The sequence below is a fragment of the Sander vitreus genome, chromosome 12 (assembly GCF_031162955.1).
Source record: "Sander vitreus isolate 19-12246 chromosome 12, sanVit1, whole genome shotgun sequence".
Taxonomy (NCBI): Eukaryota; Metazoa; Chordata; class Actinopteri; order Perciformes; family Percidae; genus Sander; species Sander vitreus.
The window spans coordinates 19836633-19863997 of record NC_135866.1 but is presented as its reverse complement, the minus strand read 5'-3'; the positions used below and the strand labels follow the sequence as shown (position 1 = coordinate 19863997).

At 39.6% G+C, this 27365-nt stretch overlaps 1 protein-coding gene across 1 annotated transcript in view; it reads left to right on the top strand.

Moving 5' to 3' along the window:
• st6galnac3 (ST6 (alpha-N-acetyl-neuraminyl-2,3-beta-galactosyl-1,3)-N-acetylgalactosaminide alpha-2,6-sialyltransferase 3) overlaps positions 1–27365 on the top strand; it is a 68985-nt gene that overhangs the window by 21413 nt on the left and 20207 nt on the right. The window contains exons 2-3 of the mRNA XM_078264927.1: positions 1029–1223; positions 9419–9828. Coding sequence (XP_078121053.1) covers positions 1029–1223; positions 9419–9828 — 605 coding nt within the window. The remainder of the gene's footprint in view (positions 1–1028; positions 1224–9418; positions 9829–27365) is intronic.

The following is a 27365-nucleotide window of genomic DNA, read 5'->3' as shown; positions in this document are numbered from 1 at the left end:
TATGTTTCACTCTGAATCACAAACGTCAACCTGCTTGTGGCAGTAGATGAAAAGTCAGAGGAATACCAAAGTCACTGGGATTTACCCTCTGGGGAACATTAATGTCTGTACACAATTTCAGGGCAATCCATCCGATAGTTGCTGAGATATTTCAGTCTGGACTAAAGATCACAAAAAGTAACGACAACTTTGCAACCGTGTACAAGCTCGGCTTTTGATGGGTCAGTCTTATGAAAGTGAAAAGTGGGAATTACATGTGTTAATGAGTAAATATTAAGTCTTAATCTCTGCAAATTGACTATTTAAGAAGATTAATTAGTACTTTAGAGAGACATTTTAATACTCAATCCATCTGAAGTAAGGGGAAGAGGTTACTGTGAGTCATCTATGTTGAATCGAAAACATAATGATTGAATGTAATTATTTCTTCCTTTTTACTGTATGTTATTCAGCTACCTCACTACTTCAGAAACGTCTTTTACTTATCTTTGTTTTTTCTGGTCAGACAACATCAAAGTGATTCCTGTACGAAGCACTTTTATGAATCTTTATTTATCCGTAGGAGATTTTAGAGAGAAGGATGCTCTTTTTCGCAACTTAATTTTGTAGCACGTTAGTCAAAGTGCTTTTTGTTGCCAAGGTGAGACATTTGGCCACTTGATGTGCATTTGCATGGCTAAAACTAAACAATTAAATGTTGCTATTTGGCTGCTGGTTTGCTGTGTTTTGGGATGATAGACACCTTAGCCAAACAGAGAACCGAAATAGTTCAGGCAAACAAATAGAAATAACTAATTTCACGCAATTCACTGTAGGTTACCGATGTGACATTTGGGCTGAATCGCCCAAATATAAAAAAATAAATAAAGCTTACTCTCTACCGTGAATATTCTTCAGCTTTAAGGTTCTGATAATGCAGCATCACGTGTAAGGGATCTGCACCAGCAATCATACAGTAAATGATATTGAAACATTATATTGCTGCATTTTTCTGACTTGTTATAAGTGCTCTCTCTCTCTCTCCACAGAGGAAGTCGTTGATCGCCACCAGTCTGGTCGTGGCGGTGTCGCTCTTTGTGGTTGTGGTATACTACACTGAGAAGCCCTACTTCCTCCTGCAGCCAGTGTTCGGTCAGACGATCAGCAGCCACCAGATGTTCTCCAAGCAGCCCTATAAGGCCTTCAAGCCTCACCCAGGCTATGTTAGCATTCCCAAACAGGAGGTGAGGGACACAAATAGATAAAGAACATAATCACTGACCAGCAGGCACAATGAGAAACAACTACTTCATTTATTAACACTTCTACTCTTTTTAAAAATCTGTACAGAGATGTTCCACTAGACTTGATATGAGCTGCTATTCAGTCTCACCACTCCGGTTAGCATCTTGGTACCTTTCTCGCTGCTTATGCTAATAGTGTCGGTTACAGCACTTAACAGCAGAACATAGTGAAACGTTTAGCATGAATGAATGCAGGTTTACGTTGTTTAAGTGAATTCATATAGCAAAATATACATCGACCCAGGTTACTTCAAATTGTAGTTTATGGCAAATTATGGATGTTACATTTTCATTTAGCTACATTAATTGATTGATTGATTGATTGGTTGTCATCTGTTTTGATGTCTTGTGTTTTGTGTGCATTATTTTTTTGTAATTCCAAACACTCTTGTCCGTGATTCTATTCTTCTGCCTTCAAACAGCTTTGTGTTGTATATTCCCCGCACCATTTATGGAAATTGAAATATCAAAGCCTTTTAATTCCCACCACATCAAAATATAAAAACCAAGCTGTGTGTTTGTTGTTTGGTGAGGCAGCCGGCGAAAAACGGAAATTGTGCTAATATGCTGGATATTGGGTAGTCATGCAGGAAAATCGTATATTTTTCCTTGCAGAGATGCATGCGATGTTTGCTTCTGACAGGGAATGAGGTTTGTGCTTTCCGTTTGGGTTGCAATACATCTCGATTGAGAGTTGCGAGGGATGCGTTGGTCCTTAATGAGTAGTGGATGCCTTATATTCAGCAGGCTGATATTGGTAGATTAATGCAGAGCGTCACCCTCTGCCTCCGGAGAGCTTCATCCGCACAACATTGGCCCAGAGGCAATCACATCTTACACCAATCACTACGTCTGCACCTCCTTCTGCCTCCAGACAACCCTTCTTAAATCACTGCCCTCTCCCCATGGAGATTTATGCAAATCATAGGCAAGACTGGCAGCTTCTGTGGAATTAGGCCTCTATTTGGCTCAAATTCCCCCAACAGGGAGTACTTTATAGCGTATCAGAAGAGGCAGTGATTGGCCTGAACATGAGTGTCAAAGTGTTCTGCACTCTCCGACATTTCTGACAAAGAATGGACAGAGGTCTGGTCAAGGTGATAGTCTTGTGCCGGGTGTCGTGAACTGTTAGCCTCTGTTAAGCACACAGCAACACCTTAAGAAGCTGTAATATTTCGCCCGGACACTTAGGCCATCTTACATGATCCACAGTGAGGTGTCATTTGAGGTGTTATAAACCTCTTGCAAGCATGTATAATGCATAACCTAGTAGCATGGGAATGGTCTGGCTTATTTTCCTCATTTGATTGAGTCTGCCTCCAGGTGTGATAAATTGTTCCCGCTCTGCTTTTCAGGAGAAATAGAAAACATTTGTCTTGTGGCACTTTACATGCATGCCCCTGAGTCTATCACAGATGGAGACAGAAACTCAATATTTTCATTTAGACCTGCATTTTTTTAATTCAGACCCCTTTAAATGTACACAATGGGCACTGTGGAGGGAAAGTGCTTCTAATTTCGGATTTCTTTGTGGATGTTTTTAATGAGAATATTTCTGGTTCTGGACCAGCTGAGGCTGAGCTAAATGCTAACGTCATTCTCACAATGACAATACTAACATGCTGATGTTTAGCAGGTAATGTTTAACCATGTTCACCATCTTAGTGTAGCATGTTATCATAATCATAATTTGTTAATTAGCACTAAACACAAAGTACAGCTGAGGCTGATGGGAATGTCAAAAGTTTTCCAGATATTTGGTCATAAACCAAAGTGTTGAACAAATTAGAATGTTGAACTGATGACGTAGCTAGATGATGCAGTATTCATGGACAGGCCAACCTAAAAACTAAGCAGAATCAGCAGCTTTGTTAGTTAAAGTAACTCTTTACTTTTTCTCTCATTTGTTTTCTGAGATGGCGTTTCAGACATAAGGCCCTATTTTAACGATCTGAAACGCAGTATCAAACACCAAACGCAAGTAGCTTTGTGGGTGGATCTCGGCGCTATTGCTATTATACCGGCGGGATAAATGACTCTTGCGCCCGACACAAATCTAAAATGGGTTGGTCTGAAGTAGCTACATTACTCATAGGTGTGGTTTGGGCGTAACGTGCAATAAACCAATCAGAGCGTTATCTCACATTCCCTTTAAAAGCAGGCACGCTTGTTCCATGGCGGATTGCTATAATAAGGACGGATTTGCTAGGCGCACGCTCTTAATACATCCATGGGCGCACGCCAGGTGCGGTTCACAGCCGAGGAGACCGACGTTTGCTATTGATTTTTCTTTTTGACAAAATGGGAACTGCTGGGTCCATGAGATGAGAGAAGCAAAGTGTACGTGCGGTGTGCACACTCTACATTACGGCCAAGCATGCACCCTTAAAATAGCATCTGAATAACGCGCCACTGACTTTAGACTAGGTTTTTCCTGGTCTGTGGCGGAATTGTTTTCTGAAACTGCAAAATAGCACTAGGGAACGTTTGCGCCGGAACGCACCTCCTCTTTTTGCTGAACCACCCTTGGGAGCGCAAGTTCATTCCCTAATTTACCGACGTGAGTCTGTGGAGGGAAAAGTCTGCTGTGCGTCGGGTGATAAATAGGAATGATACATGCGTCGGTGTACAAAGTCAATTGCGCTGGGTGCAAGATAGGGCCCAAAAACTGTATTTTACCTTATTAGCAGTAGTGGAAGAAGTGCTTGGATCTTTTACTTAACGAAAGTAACAATACTGCAGTGCAGAAATACTGTGTCACAAATACAAGTCCTGCATTCCAAATCTTACTCAACAAGTCCTCCAAACCATATAACCATATATAACGATGTAACGGCATGAATTTAACCTCACGGTTAGAGTGACAAAAGTTATCATGTTTTCGGTATTATCATGGTATTTTTAAAAGTATGTTCAATATGTTCAGAAAGCACTGATGGGCCTACAGAAGCTGAAATAGTTTCAAAAAGTGTAACCGTGTTTATTATATTACAAAAATATAGGCAATAGGCTTGTAAAAACTATTGAAAACTGTCTACTGAAACACAGGCCCGCTGTAGAGTGTCCGGTAAGAACTTGAACCAGAGATGTCTGACTTTGAGATCCAGGAAGATTTATTTACAACTCGAACATGAAGTTAACTATGAAGTTGTATTTGACGTTACATGTGAAGTTGGATGTGGTTCTGAAATATAAGCAAATAATAATGCACATTAATAAGCATCTGACTTACTATGAACATTATTTACCAAAACTAAATGTTATAGCCACCAGCATATAACAAGAACAATACTAAGAATCACACATTTCTCTGTAATAATTAACATAAATGTAACATATTGCTCAGTAACACAAACTGAGAATAAGCCACATCTATTACAGCACACATATCCATAACGGAGCAAACAGTGTAATACACCTTTAATAGCTAAGCACGTGGCTCCACGTAGTCTGTTTACTGGTGATTGCACGTTACTAGCAAATAGCTCTAACACAACCTGAATATCAACACGTGGCTGCGCAAGTAATATTAAACAATCTGCACATCTATCATCTATGCAATAAGAAACACAGCAAAATTATCAAGGCGATAATATATCTCTCTCACTCCAAATAAATGTCATGTCGTAGGCTAGCACGGGCAAAACTTAATCCACATTGTAGCAGTACTCATTATTGAAATATGAATAAACGTAGCTTAAACGTTTATACAGATAATGAGGCAGTAAAACCCATGACAGTTTAGCAAGCTACAGAATAGTTTTAACTTACGTTCTGGGCTACACACATGACTTCAAAAAGTCCGAAAACGGGAAAGGAATGATAAAGAAAAAAGTCTGTTTACAGCTGCTGTTCTGTCCCCTTCTCCTGTCTGAGCGTGAGTGATTGGCTGGAGATCAAAGCGATGACTCTCATCACTGATTGGTCAATCATCTCAGGAGAGAGAGCAAGTGTAACTATGGCCTTTTTTACAAGGCTGATAAATGTCCTGAGCACTGTCATCTCCTCCTCACGCCATGATTCCAACTTCAAGAAACACACTGTAGGCTACGCAGTGCGCCTGCGCGGCAACTTCAGGAGACTCGGATGAAGCTGGGAACATGCGGTTTCCACATGGTGGTAATCCACCGTGATAATAATGATATTTTAAATGAAAATGGTAATTGTAATCATCAACATTTTTACCATGGTTTACCGTTACACCGGTAATCGTTACATCCCTAACCATATAGGTTGTTCTTTCCTACCCTCTTATACGACCCATAGGGCATTTTGTAAATTAGAGCCCCTAGCGGTGGCATGAAATACAATCCACAGGAGCGTTTTCTGTCCTCATACCTAGACTTTCTTACCTAGGTTTGAAACACTTCGTTAACGTTGTGAAATGGTTGCAGTTTGGTTAGGTTTAGGCACAAAACCCACACGCCGACCTGTCAATTAAGGACAGAGGCTTAGTAATGCGTATCCATAAAACTGTCTACATTAAAATAGCTGTGCAACTTGTTTTGGTACTGGTGTTGGGGGTCCATGTTTTCATCTTAAACTTTGACCCTTTCACTGTGTGTTTTCACTGTATCAAAGTTAATTGGAACATTTGGTCGCCTAAAAATGTCTTGTTCAGTGTTATGCCAACCAGATGAATGGTGGCAATACCCGGAGGGCCGCGTTTACCTGCCGGTAAATCTCCAAACTTAAAAAAAAAACTGCAACTTTCCCCCTTCAGCGCCATTGCAACCATAAACAACACTGGTTTGGCCGCATCATCCCAGCTCTGCCGTCTCTTCAAAACATCCGGTTGCAAAAAATCAAGATGGCGACGCCCATATTGCCAAACTTGAAGTTTCAAAATGGCAGTCCACAAAACAATGTGTGATGTCCACTATCTTTATAGTCTATGTAATTGTACAAATGACCAAAAAAAATAAAAAATAAAAAAATATATATATGTGTGTATGTGTGTGTATGTATGTATGTATGTACCCCGAGAGGATCATTTGGCAGACAGCTTTAGCCAGTCAATGAATTTTTAAGTGCCATGGAGGCATCTTACACTGGGACTTGGCACATTAATGTAATAATGTTTGCGTATTAATTAATCATGTTTAGAGCAATTTAATGAACGTCAAGGGTAAGTTCACACCCCAGTGCTATAATTTAATGATGACCAAGTTCCCAGCATTAAGCCTGCTTTTTTTCTTTAAAGAACCCACTTTATTTTTGACACACTCGTGCCTTAAACTCTGAGGCTTTCAGTAGATTTTGTACTTATAAGAGAGTGCCAAAATTATTGGGATTATAAAAGCGCACTCCATTTGTGGTTACTGCATGGCACACGAAGCAGTATCATCATGAACTAGAAACTGAAACAACATGACACAGCTAAGAGGATGACATTTTATTGAGTTACAGGACGTAATGTTCAGAGATTTGTTGGGAGCTATAAGTCCAGTTCTATATACTAAATACAAATGTTCTAATAGGGTTTTAGTCGTTCGATCTTTTTATGTTGTTATGATGTTAATGCATGTAAATGTGATTAATGTTGTTTCTCTTGATAAATTATCTGCATCAAGTACAACCTAAGACTTCACTGGGCAGCTCCACTGCAGCAGTTGTATGTTAAATGCCTTGCTCAGGGACTCCTCAGCGGTAGGTTTCCAGTCATAAACCCATGTGTCTCACATGCAGTTAGCCAACCAGTGTTCCCCACAGAGTTCAGCCAATCTGTGTGTGCTGAGAGGCGTGATGGAGTTATGAGCTGAGCTAAGGGCAGCGGGTGATGATGGACGAGCTGCTGACAGCTCAAGGCTGCGGTGATGTGTGTCTCCACCACCAAGTAAATGGAGAGCTACCAGCCCAGGTCCAGAGATCATTTCTTAACCCATGGCTGATATATACATGAGAGGAAAAGCAATGGCAGGTAGCTCTGTTGAAGTAATACATGCAAGAATTTATGAAAGCAACACAAACGCTGTTTTTGTGTTGTTTCCTTTCTGAGCAGTTGATCTTCTGTATACACAACAATGAGTTGTATGAGTGCTGATAAGCCAAGTAGTCGTAATGTAATTTACTGGGTTGTCTTCTGGGATTCTGTTTGCACACTAAAACTCTCTTGTTTGTTGATTAAACGCAGAACATGCAAGAGAGAGTTTCATAATTGTCGGCCAGAACACAGCACAAATGCAATTTATATTCAAACCAGTGACATTACAGCTATTCTCCATTAAGCAAATGATCAAACAGGGCTTAGTCATGACACAATGCTTTTCCTTTTTTAACTTTCTCTTGCATTCGTTCACTTAAGTAAGTTTAATCTCATCAAATCAAACCAAGCATATTTGCTTCAATTAGGTAAATCTCCCATTTGGGATTCAGAGAGCTTTCTTCCTCTCTTGGCAAAGCGTAGCTAAGAGCTATTATTGAAGATTCATTAAAAATCCCCTTGCTCCAGTAAAGTATAATAAGATATATAAAAATTATACAGTAAGATAAATGACCCGACTCCCTTGCTTTTCCTTTCTGCATTGCTGCAGTAAGACTTTGTTGTAACCTCTGAGGTCCTATATTCAATTAACTTAATCAATGTTAGTTCCGGGCACAGTGACATTAGTCTTAGGACATAAAAGAAAATTATATAGGGCTGTAAAACCCTGATATTTTTTTAGAAATAATTACCAAATGTATTTTATTTTATTTGGCCCTTGGCAAAACATCAGTTTATTACAATATTATTATTGCATACATATAAAGTATATCACAAACTGTAATATCATGAGATGAAAATTAAACTACATGAGATGCAGTATATTTTAGAAGAAAACTAGACTCAGGGGTTATCCGTCAGTATTAAGAAAATGACCTAATTAAGTTTAATTAAAAGACAAGCGCTAGACATACTTAAAACATGTCTCCAGTTCTTTTCACCAGGGATTCATATCTTTTAATAAATTGCACAATAGGAGGCCATTTTCGAAGAGTATTTATCACTTTCTTTCAAATACTTAATAAAAGAAAAAGATTATTTCTGTCCCTGAACACATAATGATCATACAATTCTGCAGGACTTGAAAGAGTGATAATTGATAGCTGGTAAGATTTCTGGTTTTAAATTCTACTCTTGTGTTTATTCTAGTCATTTCAAGACCACCCCTGTCCCATTGCCAACTTTTTTTATTGCATTTTTAGCCTCTTAATGAAAAAGGATGTTGTTATCAGTATATAAGCAAGATAAAAAGCCTTTTTCTTAAGCTATGCAGAAAATGATAAAGCACTGCAGTATTTTTCACTGTGATATATTTACTTTCTCTTTGGTCTCTGTTCTTATTATCTTGTTTCCTTGTGCCTCTATTGTGTGAGCTGAACCACTGATTGTTGCCGTGGTTGTTGATAGAACTTATAGATTGCTTATTGTCTCTTTAACCGTAGCTGTAGCCTCTATTTAAAACAAATGAAACAGCTACAGACAGGTCTTGCATATTTCATTACTAAGGCTGTGCATTATTATAGTCAGCTTCTGACCTGAAAAACTTGGATCTTGACTTTCTCAGGAATATTTGTGACTTGACTTTGTAAATTTGAGACTTGATATGAGACTTACGCTAACAAACTTCAGACACAATTAGGACAGGTCTCAAATTACTTGTGACTTGACTTTGACTTGTCTTTATTAACTTTATACTTGAAACTTACTCTCACAGACTTGAAACTTAAATTTTGATTGATTTTGACTTGAGACTTGACATGGACTTCTCTATTAATTTTAGACTTGACTTGAGACTTACCCTGGCATAATTGCTACTCAACTCGGACTTGTCTGAAAGGATTTGAGACCTGGGCTTGTCTTGATTGACTTTGACCTCAGACCTGACTTGGCCCTGTCTCAATCTGCTTGAGTCTTGACTTGGATTTGTCTCCGTTATTTTTCGAATTGAATTGAGAATTACCCAGACTACACTGTTACTCAACTCGGACTTGTCTTAACTTGAATTTAGTCTTGACTTAGGCTTGTCCTGATTGACTTTAACTTGAGACTTACCCTGACACTCTTGAGACGTAACTCAGACTTGCCTCTATTGACTCGAGACTTGACTTGGACTTGTCTTAATCGAGCAATTCTAATGCTTCCTCTCCTGCAGCATCTGAAGCTGCACTGTGAGCTCTGCAGCATCGTGTCCAGCTCTGGCCAGATGTTGGGCCAGGCTGCCGGCCCACAAATCGACCGCTCTCACTGCATCTGGCGGATGAACAACGCGCCCACAAGGGGCTTCGAACGTGACGTGGGCCAGCGGACCACGCTGAGAGTTGTCTCGCACACCAGCGTCCCCCTACTGCTGCAGAAGCCCCAGTACTTCTTCGGCCAGGGTAATGACACCGTGTACGTCGTGTGGGGGCCGCTACGAAACATGAGGAAGGATGGGAAGGGCATTGTGTACAACATGCTGCGACAGGCGGCTGAGAACTACCCTCATGCACGCATCTATGTCACCACAGAGGACAGGATGAAATACTGTGACATGGTCTTCAAGAATGAGACGGGTAAAGACAGGTGAGTCAGATACTATTTATTTATTTGCTCCTGTTTGTGGCATCACAACATTACACAGCAGACCTCCAATTTTTCCACTCAATACTTTTACATTCACTGTTCTGTTCACTGCTATTGACCTTAGCGATGCTGATGGTGTGCTCAACGCTCTGTGCTTTCCTTGTCTTAAATCCTCCCTTTCAAGAGGCCTTATCAAAGTCAGTTACTTAGCTTTCCCTCTGAAGAGGCTCAACATGGCACTGGAGGCCATTTTCTAGTGAAAAGCTTTTATGAGGAGCCTCAGAAGCATGTGCATTCTTGGTTAAACAGCCAAATGCTGGTCTGGGGAAAATCCAGTTAATGAGGTAGCATGATTCTGGCAGTTTTTCTAAACACCTGGTTGCAGCCGTACTTCTCTGACAGCGCCTTGGCGCATTTTGAATAGCAAAAATTATAAAAAATATTCAAGCTACAGATCAGTAACCTGAAAAGTTGGAAAGAGTGTTTGTTGGGAGATTTTGTAACAATTTAGGCTAAAATTGCACTCTGTTATTTAAAGACAGACCCACCTAGTACTTCCTTTCTCTATTAAGTCCCTAAAGAGAATTGCAGGTTAATGACTACGAGAACCAGGCTCCAGGCTCGCTATTGTTTAGGACAAACCTCATTTCTCAGACTAGCCTCTACTGATTTCCATAGAGCTCTACACTCGTGCCTCTCCCTCATGTCATCCAGACCTCTTTTAACTTCTTAAGAGGATTAACATGTTCGGTAATAGGCATAGCATCTAGTCCATTCCAGCTCTATTGTCTCGACTTCTATTCAGGATGGCAGGGTTAACATAGAATTTCATGTACAGCGTCCATGTTCAGCCTGGCTCAGCTGTTTTGAAGGCCCACAAAGCGCAGATAGAGACATAGGATTAGGGAGGTATGCTCGGGGAGAGGAATCTCATTACAGGACATAATGCTCCTGGGTGTGATGCAGTGCTTCAATCATTACTGATTGGTAACAGAGACAGAAACTCGAGATGTGAACAATGAACCGCATCTAATGAATTTGTGAGGAGCTCTGAGAGGTTTCTCTATATGTCTGCTTCCCTGCATCTCCGTGTTTGTGTTTGTCTAAAACTTGGCTACACATATTCCAGTATTGAGAGGTAATTAGTGTTCATGGTAATGGCTTTTAAATCAGACTAGACAGCAGTAACTCAGTATATTTTAAGTAATAAGAGAGAGAGAAGGGAGTGACTGCTATCATTCTGTTGAGCTTATACAATATGGTATTACTCCAGAAATAAAGTACAGCTCTTTATGTTGCTTACATGCAAACTAGTTTTCTTAAAGGCCACAGCAATATAACAAAATCCCAAAATATATACTGTCGATATATTTTCTCTGATTATGCATGCAAACTACATTTATAAATGTCTTAATGTTCACAACAAAATAACACTCTTAAAACACTCTTACTGGAGCTCGTCTGCCTTTATCCTGTCATTTGTGTGTGTTCACTGGTTTACTGTCACTACTTGCTGCACGGTGTGGGGAATAATCATCAGCTTGGCGGAGATGGCACAGGGATCGAACACAACTCTAAAGATCCAGATTGCCGTGAGCAGCAAAGAAGAGGTGTCGCCTCAACTTTGACTTGCTGATCTGGCGTAATGCAGTGCTGGCTGACTGACTCGCCAGTCAACCAAATAACCATCTCTCAGCCTGTAATTTAAAACCATATGTAAAGAATCTGTCAGGAAGCTCAGCATGCACAATACCAGGACCCTGAACCTAAATGAAATTCAGCCATTATTAATTTAATGATTTACACCTGTGCTTTTCCTACTGTGACAAGTCAAAACGTCTACTGTGAAAAAGGCCTGTTATACAATATGTATGATGCACTCATTTTTGTTGTATAAACTGTACTGTTTGCAGCTAGAATGCAAACAAATGAGTTTTCTTTATCATTTTTTAACTGGAAGTGATAGAATACATCTGTATCTTTGGATTAACGTTGCGAAAAAATATGTGTTCACAGTGTAACTGACATTTGTTGGCACATTTGTTGTATCATTTTCCAAATAACAAAACGGTGACGTATATTGACTTAAAAAAAAGCATACTATAAAAAGGTGTACGTACTATGGTATACATTGTTAGTGTGTAATTTGGAAGTGAGTGGGCCCTCTAAATAACAATAATGTGTAATGAGTTTCTTTTAGAACGTACAGAGATGTAGATACAGGAGTCATGTTTTAAACTCTGTACCATCCAGTTATTGAATACACACAAATATCATTAAAACAATGCTGTGTATTGTAAATAACATAATGATGTATACTTAAAATATATGTGTAAGTAGTAAAACAATACAAACCCCAAAAAATGCTTTTTAAGTTTAGAAACATTTTGAGTTCCCCCTCCCTTGCCTCACAGTGGTTTGGTCCACTGCATGCTGTATGTCAGGATCTGCACTAGACTCACAGTCACATCGGGTAGTGACATTATGTAGTAAGTAGGTGGTTCAAGGCTATTTTATTCACATTAAACATCGGATGAAGTTTTTCTTTTCTCAAATAGAAATTATGCTGAGTTAGTGTAATATAATGTAGCGTAGCTTGTTTTATAGCTTGTTGGATAGAAATGCACCCACTACAACTAACGTTATCACAGCGATAAGCCTAACGTTATGTGTGTGAACTGATATTAGGGTTAATATTGAAGATCTAGAGTTGTGTTTTGCTCAATATGAAGTTAAGTGGCAGATCAGTTAAATATATATCCTCTGTCCTAGAAGAAACCTAATATTTATGTGGAGGACACAAGATCATTTCATAATTATAATATGACCGCGTGGTGAACCTATGAAACTAACTCATATTTAGACATCTGACGTTAAAGATCTGTGTTGTTGTTGCTCAGATAAAATGACAGAGAAATGAAAAACACACATAAGATCCTTTTTCAGTACACCAAAACGCCAAGTACAATAAGTCCTCATATCAAGACAATTTGGTAACATCTTTATAAGAATGGGTGCTTATGGAAATACTAACGTCACAGGCAAAGGAGACAGAAAGAACTGAAGAACAGGGAGACCAGGGACAGTCAGGTGTAGAGTCTCAGGTAAGTGTGTTGAGCTTAGTTCATATTTTTGGAGGTGTGTGGCTGTCAGGGTTAGCAGATGAGCTTTACCAGTGGCTCACTAATTTACATTATGATCAGCTAATTTAACAAGTGTACAAAAGCATTGTATTTCTTTTATGTGGGGACACTTTTTGAAAATAAGTCATTATGTTTTAAGGTATTTTTGTGGCTTGATTGTAAACAACTTAAAAATGAATACATGGTTTTAAAGAAGAATATTTTGGTCAATTTAGTCAGCTTTTTCATTGAATCAAGAGAAACGCTGAAAAGAAGGATAATGGTACAGTCTCCATGCTAAACTAATGATAGTATTAAGGCTTTCCTCTGTGTACACATGTCCTCTACGAGTATAATTGGCTGTATTATTTGTGTCCCCTTCAAAAATTGCTCTTCCGAAATTTTATGTTTATTGTCCCCCCCTACTGTTAGATCAGATTTACGCCTCATGAATACACAACAGATACATTATTACATACACAGGATTCTTCTGAAAATTGTCTCTGCTTGCTGGCAGGGAAACCGTGTTTATGTATTTTCAAACAAAGAGACAGCTGAGTCATCAAGATACACCTCTCTCTCTAAAGCACATCACCACATTGACGTCCAGGGACATTTCTTGCTCCTCGTCCTACTCTCTAGTTCCATTTAAAAAGCAAAAACAAAAAAAAACATCTGACAGAAATAGGCAGGAAAAAGTTGAATCAACATCAAACAGGAGCCAAGACAATGAAAGGTCTGACCACATCCCTGGATGTAAACGTATTTGACAGCAGCTTAAACATATGATTCATGTGATTGCGCACTGCGGCTGGAAGTTGCACGGGCTGAAGCTATCCATTATCAGCGCTACCTCCTGAGCTGCAGTCGCTGGCTGTTGGACCGTATCGGCGCGGCCCTGTTAGCGGTGGTAGATAACAGACCTTACCACGACACAGGACTTAAATCACAGTGTCACTTTACAGCACTGCCACCTGGGCCTGCGTGACCTGGGTCTCTGCTTCCCAGCCAGCTGGTCCTTCATAGCATGTGTATGTACTTAGGTCTGTGTGGATGTGGATGTGTGGGTTTTCACAGGTGTGACACTGTCCGTCTGTTTCTGATAGTGTGGGCAGTTTAATTTCTCCCTGTGTACCTATTCATTCCTGTGGTCTTTTCCCATTCCACAGAATCAGGATTATTCAGTATTACATTCCTCTAATTATGTTAACCTTTAGAAAGGTCTTTACAACCCAAGGTAACTTTTGTACTTATTATTGGAAACAAACAATGTTCTTTTTGTGCATTTATAAGACAAGTCAATCACACTGAATTTGGGGTGGCAGTAGCTCAGTCTGTGGTGTTGGGCCTCATTTATGTTGTAGAACACAAGATTTAAACAATACAGAGATCTGCTCATTAAACACCACTAACTGTCTAAAGACTCCATAGGTGACCTTCTACAGTATGTATTATAACACAATATAAAAACAGCTAAGAATAGGGTTTTCATACATGTCCTTTGGGCTAAAGTTCAGTCTGTGGTTAGAGTTATATTTCAAGAGCATAACCTAAAGGCATTCCCCTTTTTCTTAGATATTGTGGTTGTCAGATGAGAGCAGGCAGACAATGATGTAAAGCAATTGTTACATAAAAACTCAAGTACATTGAAATGAGGATAATTGAGGGAACGTGACCAATCTTCTAATTTGAGCAATAAGAGTCTAATAGAGGAAACTATTTTTAATGCTGGACCAGAATCAGCGACAACAAACCGGAAGTCAGAAAAGTGGCACAAAACCCCCCCACAAATGAACCTTAAAGGGCTCGCTGATGCCTTGGGTTAAAATAACAGTCTAAAGTAAAAACCAAACATGAATGTTTCATCTTTAATTCATCATGAGGGGTGAGTCAGTCTAATCGTGGATTACCTTAATAATAACAGATGCTCCACTCTCATAGGCCTCCAAATATGTGGTGAATTTCATTTTAATCTGTTTTTATTAGCGTGAATGTCACTGCCGTGTAATCATGCTTCATAATCGTCCACTTCATATGAGTGTGAGTACCCCTGGCAGTAAGCGCATATTCATCCTTAAATAGTTTAAAATTAAACGCCATCAGTTCAGCTCTCTGTGTTATAATGATGGTCTGAGAGATTTGGTTCAATATTTGTGAAAGTGAACAGATCTTTACCAAAGTCATGTGTTGCAGATCTGAAAAAAGCCTTCAGAAACTCCATAGAAAATTAATTGGGAAAGACACATGAGAGGAAAGAACCCATAGGGATTTTCTTGGGATGAGGGAGTATTTTCTGCTTTAAAACTGATAACATCCCTATGGAATTAAAGCTCACTCACAACACTCAAACAAAACAAACATACATGTATTCCAAAAGTCTTCTGTTTATTGACTGTGGCACTTTAGTTTTGGTTTTGACTCTAAAGTTCCTGTATGTTAAGGACAACTAGTGCAGTGCCCTTTCAAAAGTGCTAGTGTTGTGTTAATTACATGATTGCTTTTTACTCCACTACATTTATCTGACAGCTGGAGTTACTAGTTACTTTACATATTCAGATTTTACAAACAAAAATATGATACTGTGCTACAGATTAAACTATCCAACAATAACATTAAAATGCTCACGTGTTACGTGTTAAAGCATCAGTAATAATATTCCAGTAACATGCTATATTCATAATAATAATATAACTTAAATAAAAAATGGACCATTCTGCTTAACAATTATGTTTACTTTAATACTTTAATTACAATTTGCTGTAAATACTTTTGTACTTTTACTTAAGTGAAATCTTGAATGCAGGATTTTTTTTCTTGTAACAGAGAATTTAAATAGAGCTGTATTGCTACTTTTGCTAAAGTAACAGATGAGTAATTCCACCACTGCATGTGCTAAGTAGAGGTGGAAATCTCAAATCTATGCTGATTCAAATCACTTTGTTCAGTTCAGTTCAAAGGGTCGCAGTCGCTGACTCGACTAACGCCATTCTGAGGATGATAAAAAATGTGTTTGCGACAAACGGAGATCTTCCCGGGCTGCCTCCAGGACGAAAGTGATTTTTTTATACGTCTGTAGAACTATCACTTCTGAACTGATCCGGGGGCTGACTACAACACCGGTCCATCTATCTCCTCAGTCCCAAAACACTTGCTAGCAGAATTGCGCAAATGTGTTGCACTGGTTAAAGATCAAGCACCAAGAGGGCTCTGCATCAGCACTGTGACTTAGTGAAAGCAGTGACCAAGTGGTGGAGTAGGGGCTTCATGGCACAAAAACTTCAGTACAAAGGCTGAGACAACTGAGACAGAAATTCAAGTTCTGTTACTAAATTCTGTGTTTATTTTTTATTAGTCTGGATCGATGTCCCTCGCCTTGCAAAACACCATTAGTGTTAGGAAACACCAACAAACTTCGAGCTAGCAAGCTACATGCTGAAATTGGCAAGTTTTTAAGAAAATTTGGATCGTGCAACATGGCAGACCTGCTTGGTTCTCTCTGGGAATAATTGTAAAGATTTACAAAGAATATTTTTACAGCATTTACTCTCTAACTGGGACGTTTTGGGACCTATTGGTGGGGATACACACAGCGATACACTGGTACTTTATTGTGTGAACAGTTAACTTAAGTTAATATTGTATGTGGCGCTTTCTTTTGCGGGGTGCAAATGTTCCACCTAAACAAGTTCCTTCCCGAGAACATTTTTCAGAGCCACCGTCGCTGTGTCGAGAGCTTAGCGCTGCTCAAGACTATTGGTTTAAAGAAATGCAAACAACCCAGAGCATTTTTCTTCTCCTATCCAGGAATGTATGTGTGGCGTAGGATGGATACCCGACCCGAGCCCGACGGGACCTGACGGGACCCGACGGTACCTGACGGGCCGGGCCGGGTTCAGACAGATATTTAGAAATGATGTTCGGGTCGGGCTCGGTCACATCAGCGTGATAAGGCATTGAACATTTTAAATTTAAAACAGCTTATTATGTAGGTAGCCAATGGGCCTGTTTCACTTGATGCAAAGGTTAGTTTTTGTGATTCAAATAAATTAAAAATATGTGTTTATGTAGTTAACGTGCGCTTGTTTCCCCGTGTGCGCTGATGCGGTCAAATGTTGACATTCCGAATGCCTTCCTACAGTTGCTTAATAAAAGCAGGCTTTCCACACAAACAAACATATGTGTAATTAGTATGAGAAAAAAAAGAGATTTTAACTGTGTCGGGCTCGGACATAAATATCTTAATGCCTGTCGGGCCCGGGTCGGGTTCGGTTACTGCTCTGTCGGACGCGGGCCGGGCTCGGACAGAAAAATGCGGCCCGATCCGCACTGTAGTGTGGAGGGGCCAGACCTTACAATGCGAGACACTTTTCACTGTTCTCTCTTTACAGTTTACAGTTTTAAACCTATTTCTTAGAATGGAGAAAAAAATAAATATCATAATTTATTTCCTCAACATTTTATTGGGGTTTTTATTGCGCCACTAACAACTATAGATTATAATAACAAAGTAAAAAAACATCATTATGACCTTGACCCTGAGATATTCTAACACAAAGTGAAGAGATGTGACAGAAAGCACTGAACTTTGTTGATGCAATCTGCATCCTGATGCAATCAAGAGCAACCTCTGGCTTCAATGTCAAACGACTCCACTAGTGCACAGACTTTTGTTTACAGGGCGCGTGGTACGTGACTGTATCTATAATTGCTTCGTGTATTGAATGTCAAGAGAAGAAGAAACCTGTAGGAGATTGAAACACAATGTTTGCAGTATTACTACAGAACTGTAATTTCATGCTTGCCGTTTAAAGAGAAAAGAGAGCGAGGGGATTCTTTGTGTTTTCTCCACATGCAGCCGTGATTCCTGCTGTATGCGGCTCTAAAAATCTGCACTGAGCATGTTGCTCTCCATCCAAAACAAGAATTTGTCACTGAGCAAGCGTGTAATGACATTACATATCTGTTTTGAAAGCTTGTAATTGCTGTGAAATTATCTTATTAAATGAAGCCACTGGAAACCCTGAAACACAACTATTCCGGCATTCTGGGAGGCTGTTCATCAGGTCAGAACCGGTCAATTCAGAAAAACAATGAAGTCGTCATCCCAAAGAAAGAGGGGATCAGCGACTTGTTAGTTTCTGTGTTCTTGGGACCCCGTCTGAGAGAGAAATGAGGCGGTTGGGGGGGAATGAAGAAAACCATCAGCTAAAGGCGAAGTGCAGTCTTCCTTAAAGCCCATTTGCATTTGTGTCCTGATGATGAAATGACACTCGGAGGATGTTAGAAAAACTATTAGCGGGGGAGGGAAATTGTGTCACTGAATTTCCATTTGGATCGTCAAAATATGCAAAAATCATTTGATCCTTAGGAGTGTTTATTCACAGTCTCTGTGTATCCCGTATGTACATTTTAAAACAAAAGAATGGCTTCAAATTCATTACAAAAAAAAAATTGTGTAAGTAACGCTCCATGGTCCATGTTGCAAGTTTCTTTCCCCCCTTTTTATTGCCCCTCTTCTTTTTAAATTTAAACTTTATCTTGTAAACAATATGGCCAAAAGTATGTGGACACTCAAACATTACACCTCTATGTGATTGTTGGATTGTTGAAACACAACACAAGACCATCTCCATTAATATGTTGCTACACCAGCATCCACACGCCTGGAAGGATTAACCACTAGAGATTGTTTTCCCCCATTCAGTCACATGAGCGTGAGTGAGGCCACACTGATGTTGGTCGATATGTGGTGTTTTCTTAGCATGCAACCCAGCACTCGCTCAAACATGATTGGTCAATACTACTCAGACTACAAACGGAAACCAGAATGTTTCGGATACCAAAATCCTGTCCTGTTGCCTCCAGATTCTGCATTCATATGCAGATATTTGTTTGTTTGTTGTGGTGGTATGGGTGGGTGAAATCTGACAGTGGATTTCTACAGCTGGACTATGGTCAGCCCGTTGCATTAAGTATAGACTATATTCACAATGTTCCACTTCTGGGATTGCTCCGCTGCTGTCGGAAATTCCGTTGGATTTCACTCTTTTCAGCCGGGTATCCGTTTCCTTCCGTTTTGTTTGTTTTGGAATTTTAAACTCCGGTGGATTTATGAGGACTATGGTTAACTGCTCCTCAGATCTCTGCAGGGTAAATCCAGACAGCTAGCTAGACTATCTGTCCAATCTGAGTTTTCTGTTGCACTACTAAAACTACTTTTGAACGTACACATTCCACCAAAACAAGTTCCTTCCTGAAGCTATTTTGCAGCGGCACTGCGGCGTTTCCCAGTGTTTAGCGCTGCCCAAGACGATTGTGATTGGTTTAAAGAAATGGCAATAAACCAGAGCACGTTTTTCTCCCATCCCGGAATGCTGTGTGGACTAGCCAGACCCTCCTTTGCAGCGCTGTGGAGGAGGGTCTGGCAAAGCAAGACTACATTAAGTACAAACCAACTTAGGCCTGAAAAGCCAGTCAACTTATTCCACGCCAAACTGAGAAAAACATTTCTTTTTGGCGCACTCTTTGTGCATGAGGGCATTGTCATGTTGAATTTATGTGGACAGTTGTGTCCACGTACTATTTGCCACGTTGTTTAATTTTTTTTTAGCCTTTCTTCCCACATTTTAATGTCTGATTGTTTTGTTTCTGTGTTCTGAAATAAATTGTCAAAAAAAGGTCTGTGGTAGTAAAACAGCTATTGATGTTTGCGCTCATATCACATGACCTTTTGTTACACAAGATGACACCTTTGGTCACACTCTCATTTAGCACGCTGTCTCTGCTCTCTGGTATATTTGAATAAAGTCTCTTTTTTGCGATTGAAGCTAACAAAATCACATCGGCCTCACGCGATCCGGTTATTCTACCAGCTGGGCAGTAACGCAGGTAGACATGATGGTTAGCCTGTGGCCACAAAAGCAGTAAATACATTATCTGTTCTGCTTTGCTGCACCTGATTGAATAACCTCCACTGGGTGAAATCTCCCAGACACACACCTGCATCACTAGTCATGTAGCAGCCCAGCTCCATCTAATAATCCTTATTAGATAAAATGCCTCTGTGGCCTCAGAAAAATAACACCCTAAAGAGATAAAATAGCCTCATAACACAGGGTTGAATGGTGTGTCTGTCTCGAGATATTTTCTTGCATATTTATGCTTTTTATAAGATTTATATTTGTCCTATAAAGGTCTTACAGTGGCACTCATACGTTTATGAACCCATGCTAAAGTTGACTAAAAAGAGGAATAAAAAAATAATCTTTTGGAAATTGATCTTAATGCCTTAATTAAAAATTCATACATTATGAATGAATAATGTATCGTAAATAAATAAATATTCTTCCTTAAAATACATGGGGCATAAGTAAGTACACCCCTAGAGATTGGCATGGGGTACTTTCCATAAGATCATCTCTCAATGCAAATCAAACCAGCTATTAGGCTGACTGAACTAAAACCATGCCAGTCTCTAGGTATGGTGAAGGGTATGTGATGATGTGGGGCTATTTTAATTCCAAAGGCCAAGGGAACTTTATCAGGATGCATAGTATCGTGGATCCATGAAATAACTGGCCTTTAAAAATAAAAATCTGCCTGCCTCTATGGGAATTTAACATAACTTATAATTTATTTATTTACGATATATTATTCATTCACAAAGAAAATTGGTGTCCTTAACGGTTGGATTTTTCCTCATTTTTTTAATTAAGGCATTAAGGTCAATTTCCAAAAGATGATTTTTGCATTCCTCTTTTTAGTCAACTTTAGCATGGGTTCATAAACTTATGAGTGTCACTGTATTTTGTCTTTAAAAGGCATAAGTGGTTAAGATGAAATTTTATTGGCTAAAGCGATCCTATCTAATAAAGGCCTAAAATGCCACTAAAAAAAATCTTTAAAAAAGAATATGGTGGTGATCAGACAGAACAGGACATTTGTAGGGGTCAACCTGTTCTTTTATCGACTAAAATCATGAAAATAATCGTTAGTTGCAGCCCTGATATCAGCACAGTGTTGTAAAAGTATATAGGTTAACATACATGCAAAGTTAATAACGTTAATCATCTGTCCCTAAAGAATTAACAACTAACAACTAAGACAACTGGTATGTGCAGTGAAATGTAGTGTAGATGTGAATTTTACAAAGAAACTAATGGTCTGCAAATGTCTTTTGGCTTCATAATAATTCAAATTATTGCCTTCCACCTCCAGCTCTTCTTTTTCTTCTTCTTCTTCTTCTTCATGTCCCAGGCCGTTGTTTGACATTTTAACTGCAACAAGTACAGAATTTTTAGTCTCCCAACAGAGAGGATAACTCGCTCTCTCTACATGTCTCATGGATCCTCTAACACCTTTTGACTTGGAACAGGCTTTTCTCTTATGTTTAGGCCGGCTGAAGACTTGTTTCTTTATGCTTGCTGTACTGTGGAATCATAAACATAAAAACTGCAAAATAGGCCAAAACATAAAATACAAGATGTGCAGCATAATTTGAGACAACACTCACTATGTGATGTCAAGTCATGCACTTACTGTGCGAGCAGGACAAAGATTGATCTCCTATCAGTGTCCTAAGAAAGAAGAATGAGTGCAGCTATAATGCTCCGTGCAGCATCCGCTCTAATGCATTCTGTCAGTGACGTTCTGTTATATGTTCAGCTCTAAATTGGATGTAAACTAGTTACTTCAGATTGTAGTTGTATAACTCTGTATAAATATGGAAGCAATCACCTCTTGGCAGCAATATTAAAATCTGCTTGTAAAATTGTCAAGCCCTCATCTCCCCAAACAGAGCGTCGCCTGTTTGGGGAGAGAGTTTCTCAGCCAGCAACAAATAATAATTCAGCCAACAAACACCAGCTTTTGGGGTTCTTTTCAATAAGCTAATGCATTGCATTACTGCTTCACACTTTTTCTATTCATAAACACATTGACACACAAATCATAGTAATCCCAGTGAGAGACTTCCAGTGGCATTTTCTTCCTTCTGTGGAGCCGTGTGCAATTAGATGGTTTGCTTTCTGGTCAGCTTTCAATGCAGCCCCCACATATTTAGAGGCTTTCAAATGTCAGTAATGTTGATGCATGCCTTACTTAAATGTGTACCATATTATACTCTGCATTTAGTCGCGCAACTTGGTGTTCATTTTTCAGCATTAATTGTATACAAAAGATATGCTCTCCGAAATGTTACTCCAGGTACAAAATGTCAATGCTACAGTTTTGCTTTTAATCCACGATTCATTTTGTTACAGAATAAGGGACATTTTTCCAAAAGGCAACTAAACTCACATAATACTAAACTTAGTATATTTATCCTCAGATAAAAATAGTAATATGACAATGTAAAAACACATACATGCTTTCCTTTCCCAGTGTATTGCTGCATATTTTGGTTTAGTACTGTCACCTGTGGACCATCAGTGGAATGGTGTGACACCATTGGCAGGAATGTGTATCCGTTACGCATGTGCAGGAGACAAACAAAACGACAGCCCACTCATAGAAAAACAACTACATAGTGCAACTAGATGTCTAAAACTCCACAGGTTACCTTTAATTGCATCCATGAGCTGTGTGTTGCAGCAACTGCTGCTCAGCTGCTGACCGTGTTGGTTAGTAGCGGCTAGTCTCGCATTGGCAGACCCTCCTCCACAGTGCTGCGGAGAAGTGTCTGGCTAGTCCAAATAGCATTCCGGGATGGGAGAAAAACGTGCTCTGGTTTATTGGCATTTCTTTAAACCAATCACAATCGTCTTGGGCGGTGCTAAGCGCCGGACAGGGTCACGGTGCCGCTGCAAATTAGCCTCGGGAAGGAACTTGTTTTGGTGAAATGTGTACGTTCAAAGGTTGTTTTAGTCGTGCAACAGAAAACTCAGATTGTACAGATAGTCTAGCTAGCTGTCTGGATTTACCCTGCAGAGATCTGAGGAGCAGTTAACCATAGTCCTCATAAATCGAGCAGAGTTGAAAATTACAACACAAAGAAAGCAGAAGGTGACGGACATCCAGCCGAAAAGAGTAACATCCGTCGTAATTTCCTGATCCCAGAAGTGGAACGTCGTGGATCTAGACTAGTGAGCGGCCAAATCAGCAGCTTAACTACCTTCTGTTGCTTTTAAAGCACCGGCATCCACCTGTTCCTTTCAACTCATGCAGTATTTTTGCTTCTCGTCTCTATCCTTCACTCCTTGATAAAAATGTACTTTTCCACCACTATATATACACAAACAGACAGCAGAAAGCAGACAGACAAGCAGATAGTATTGTATTCATAGCTATGTATCTATGCTGTATACTCAGTATAGAAACTAAATCCATAAGAGATGTGGCATTGTGTAAATGTGTCAAATTAGTGAACATATTACATGTTAAAAGAAGAAAAATCACTTCATTATTCAATCTGTCACACCTTTCAGATTTCTGATTTGTATGCAGCATCGTTTACCATCTTCATAATGTGGTGTGATGAACATGAAAATGTAAAATCACAGCAGCGTGTCGCTGTAAGCCTCCTGTAAAAACCAGGAGCGGTGCTGCATTGTCGGAGCGAGAGGCTTTTGCATATTAGGGTCGTAACACATTTTTTTGCGAGCAGCCATAAATCTTTTTTTACTGTAAGAGAGGGGACCCGGTGTGGCTTAAGAGCAGCTTGAACAGTCAGGGAGAGCTTAATAGTGTCGTGGTCATTGGACTTTTGCTTGGGATTACTCCCTATTGTGAAGCTATCAAGGTGTGAGTGAGAAGCCTGCTCTAAATTATTCAACATTACAAGTCAGATTAATTGATTATTGAGCTTTAGATCAATGATAATCAGTAGTTCTGTGTGTAATTCTGGATCTTAGGTCTTTGTCTTGATCTCTGTCCCTGGAGAAATCTCTTAAATCGGTCCTCATCTGTTTTGCTAATGCTTGGTTTTTTACTCCCCTGGTCTTGGACAGGCATCCCATTAACATGCTGAATAGGCTGCAGAGCTTTTAAGGTGCTTACACACCAACCAGACGGCCGACCGTCGGCAGAAAAGGCAGTCAGACTGATCAGTCGGGTCCCCAAGGTCCAAAAAAATGCCTCAAAACACACTGAGGCGACGCCGACTTGAGCGTACGCTCTGCGCGTGCACGAAACGTAATACGTCCCCATAGCAGCAGGCAGCGCTTGTCTGTATTGTTTCTATTAACAGTCTATGATTGTTTCCCAGAGAATGAAAACCGGCAACTGATTGGACGAACGTGTCACGTGGGTCTTTTTTCTCCGGAAATTCACAGCCGGACTGTCATGGCGGCTTGTTCAAAATACGATCTCATATTGTACTAAAATAGTTCACCAAAACGTGTTTCTGAAAACATTTTAAGCGAGAAATAGGCCATGCAGTTTCTGAATCTGTCTTCATTTCAGATTGACAAAGGTCCGTTTAAAAGATCTTCGTCAGATTTTGAGCAGCTCATCCGCTCGCCATTTCCGTCCCAACTGCCCTGGCTTTCCTTTCCAAATCACTTCATACTCAAAAAACATAAATCAGACTCTTCTGTTTTAGCAAAACAAATGCCGTTTACTCCTGTGAAGTGTGTTAAGTTCTTGGCTCGGGTCGTGGATAATGATGGGATTCTTTTACTGGAGGCTGTTTGTCAGCGCTTTGATACGTGAGGCTAATAGGCTTATAAACCATGAAGTCTAGGTTTCTTTTTATCAAGATATTCTGTGAACTGCAGAAAACTGTTGTGTGAATGATTCAATTTTACCGTACTTAAGTAAGAAAAAAAAACATTTCCAGCATATACAGTACATTAGTTTATCTTCAAGTTTGAATTTGAACTGCAACTAACAATTATAGACATGTAGACATTTAGTCTAAAAAAATGACCTAAATGATTAATCATCAATTATAAAACAAAACAATTAAATTGTTTCTTATAAAGTTTTGGTCAATCAATTCAGGAGTTGATGATTCAGTTATCGGTGCACTGGCAAATAAGCTTTTCCATGTTAAAGAAAAAAATGGTTCTAAAGAAATAAGACTATTTGATGAATGTCTGTTTGTGTGTTGCAGAAGTCGTAACTTGAACTTAAAATAAACAAGCTTTTATTTTGGCTCTTGAAATGCATCATTTCACTCTTTACAGTTTATGCTGCTTTTAAAGCCAATTTATTGTGCAAGGCAAGAATAGAAATAGCAACAGTACATACTGTCCAGTACTGGAGATGCACACTGACTTGGACACATATTGCGCATTGCAATTTAACCCAGCTATCAAGCATTTGTGAGCTTTACAGTAAAATAAATGGCAATAATTAACCAGTATGAGGTACTTCATATTCAGTTTTGATGCAGCTTTTTAAAATTCCTTTTGTTATTATTGTTGCAGCTTTTCCTTTTCTTTCAGAGTCAATTCAAATTCAAACCTGCCATTCACAGTGTCTGTTTTAATCTCCCCCTCTCCCCCGCAAAAAAAACATAAAATGGGGTTGCTGTTGACAGGTGGAAGACAGTGGGAAGGTTGCTGGTTGACAGGTGGCCTGTTTCCATGACACCACCAGCACATACCCATTACCAGCCCACCAGTCATCCATGTGGGAGATTGCATACATGACTTTTGGTACATACAGAGGCTGTTTGGTGTCTGTGAGTCTGACACTTTCTCTCTTTATGATTTGATCTAATCTTAGAGGCTGTTTATTTTAATTATCAGACAGTATAGTCAAAGCCTGTCTACGGAAAGCCATTTTACTCCCTATTCAGCCCCATTGTGCCGAATTTGGTTGCAGTTCCACCAGAGTTCCACTGGGGGTGATCACAGGTGAGTGCAAAATGAATGGGACTCTATGGAGCTAGACGGCTAAATTTGTCTCTTTCGCCTAATTGTCATTGACAAATCTCAGATTTGATTGTAGTTTTTGCAAGTTCAACATGGATCATAGGTCAAAAGTTGAATGAACGAGTACTTAAGTCCTTTCGATTTCTTACAGGTTGAGTCGTTGTTGCCCGTAACACGCTAGCATTCTGCTAATGAATGCTGATTGGTCAGTGAAGGACTGATGACAACCAAAGATCCCACTTGACGGCATCCGAAGCAGAACCAAAATGTCAGAGTGAACATTTCGGCGTGGTCTTTAAAACATTAGCAAACCTCTTTCTAGCACGTGTTGACAGGGAGAGCCTAACCTGTCAGCTGTGTTGTCGAAAAAAGGGAGCGACTCAGAGCTTGCCGTAAAGCAGTGTCTCCGGCCGTATGATGTACATGATGTCACTGACATTTTAAAAGGCTTTTTAGAACAAAAAAGCCACTTTAAAAAAATCTAACACCCAGCAGTATGTATTTTCTTAGCCTCCCCTTTTGAATGCAAAAATTACTAGACAAAAAATGATATCCTGAGAAAAGTGGATTTTGAGGGGTATAGCTCCATAGAGTCCCATTCATTCTGCACTCTAACGCTAATAAGGGAAGACCCTTATTAGAAATTCTTTGGTATAGTGAAGACTCCTTATATTCCACTGCTGCAGAAAGACCTGGAATGGATTTAGATTTTTAGCCTTGCTTGCGGCGTGACTCTTTGGACGGCAATGTCGGTCTATCGGTGGACATTTTGGTACAGACACTCATGTTCCCTGGATAATGAAGACTTTTCCTGTAGTGCAACCATGAGGTTGATATTCGTGATTTTAAGTGAAATGTCTCGACAACTATTGGATGGATAGCCATCATTCATGTTGCTCAGAGGATTTATTGTAATGACCTCGGTGGTCGCTTAACTTTTAATCTATCGATAGATAGTGAACGTGGTAAACATGAGACCTGCTAAACATCGGCATGTTAATATAGTCATTGTGAGCATGTTAGCATGGAGTTCAAAGCACTTCTTTGCCCAAGTACAGCCTCACAGAGCCGCTAGCATGGCTGTAGACCTTTATCTTACATTTTAACTTAATTTACTTATTGAGGTGTTGCAGTGTGTGGGTGGTCCTCATGCCTGAAAAAACCGGAAACCTTTTTTTTTTTTTATTTTCTTTTTTTTTTAGAGTCATTAATTTGGGTTTTACTGGAGGGATTAAGTGTTTGACGGTGGTCTGAATGAGGATGCGTTCTCACCCAGACAATAAGAGAATTTAGGGCAGACACTGAATAGCGAAAATACACTCTGTGGTACTGGCACAAAACATGAGCTTTTGCTTACTAAAAATACTGAAAGCAGTTGAACCCAAGTAGGAATTCGCTGTTCCACTCATTGTACGTCGCTGAGGATTAACGCGTCAGCTAAATGCCCTAAAATGTAACAGAAAATATGCTTAGTGTGTGTGGCACCCTTTGATTCACTGCTGAGCTCTAGTTTACTAATCTGGCTTTGTCTTTTAAAATGAGAAATGAGGTTATATAATCAGTTTGAAATATCTACCCAGTTGTTTCAGATGAAATG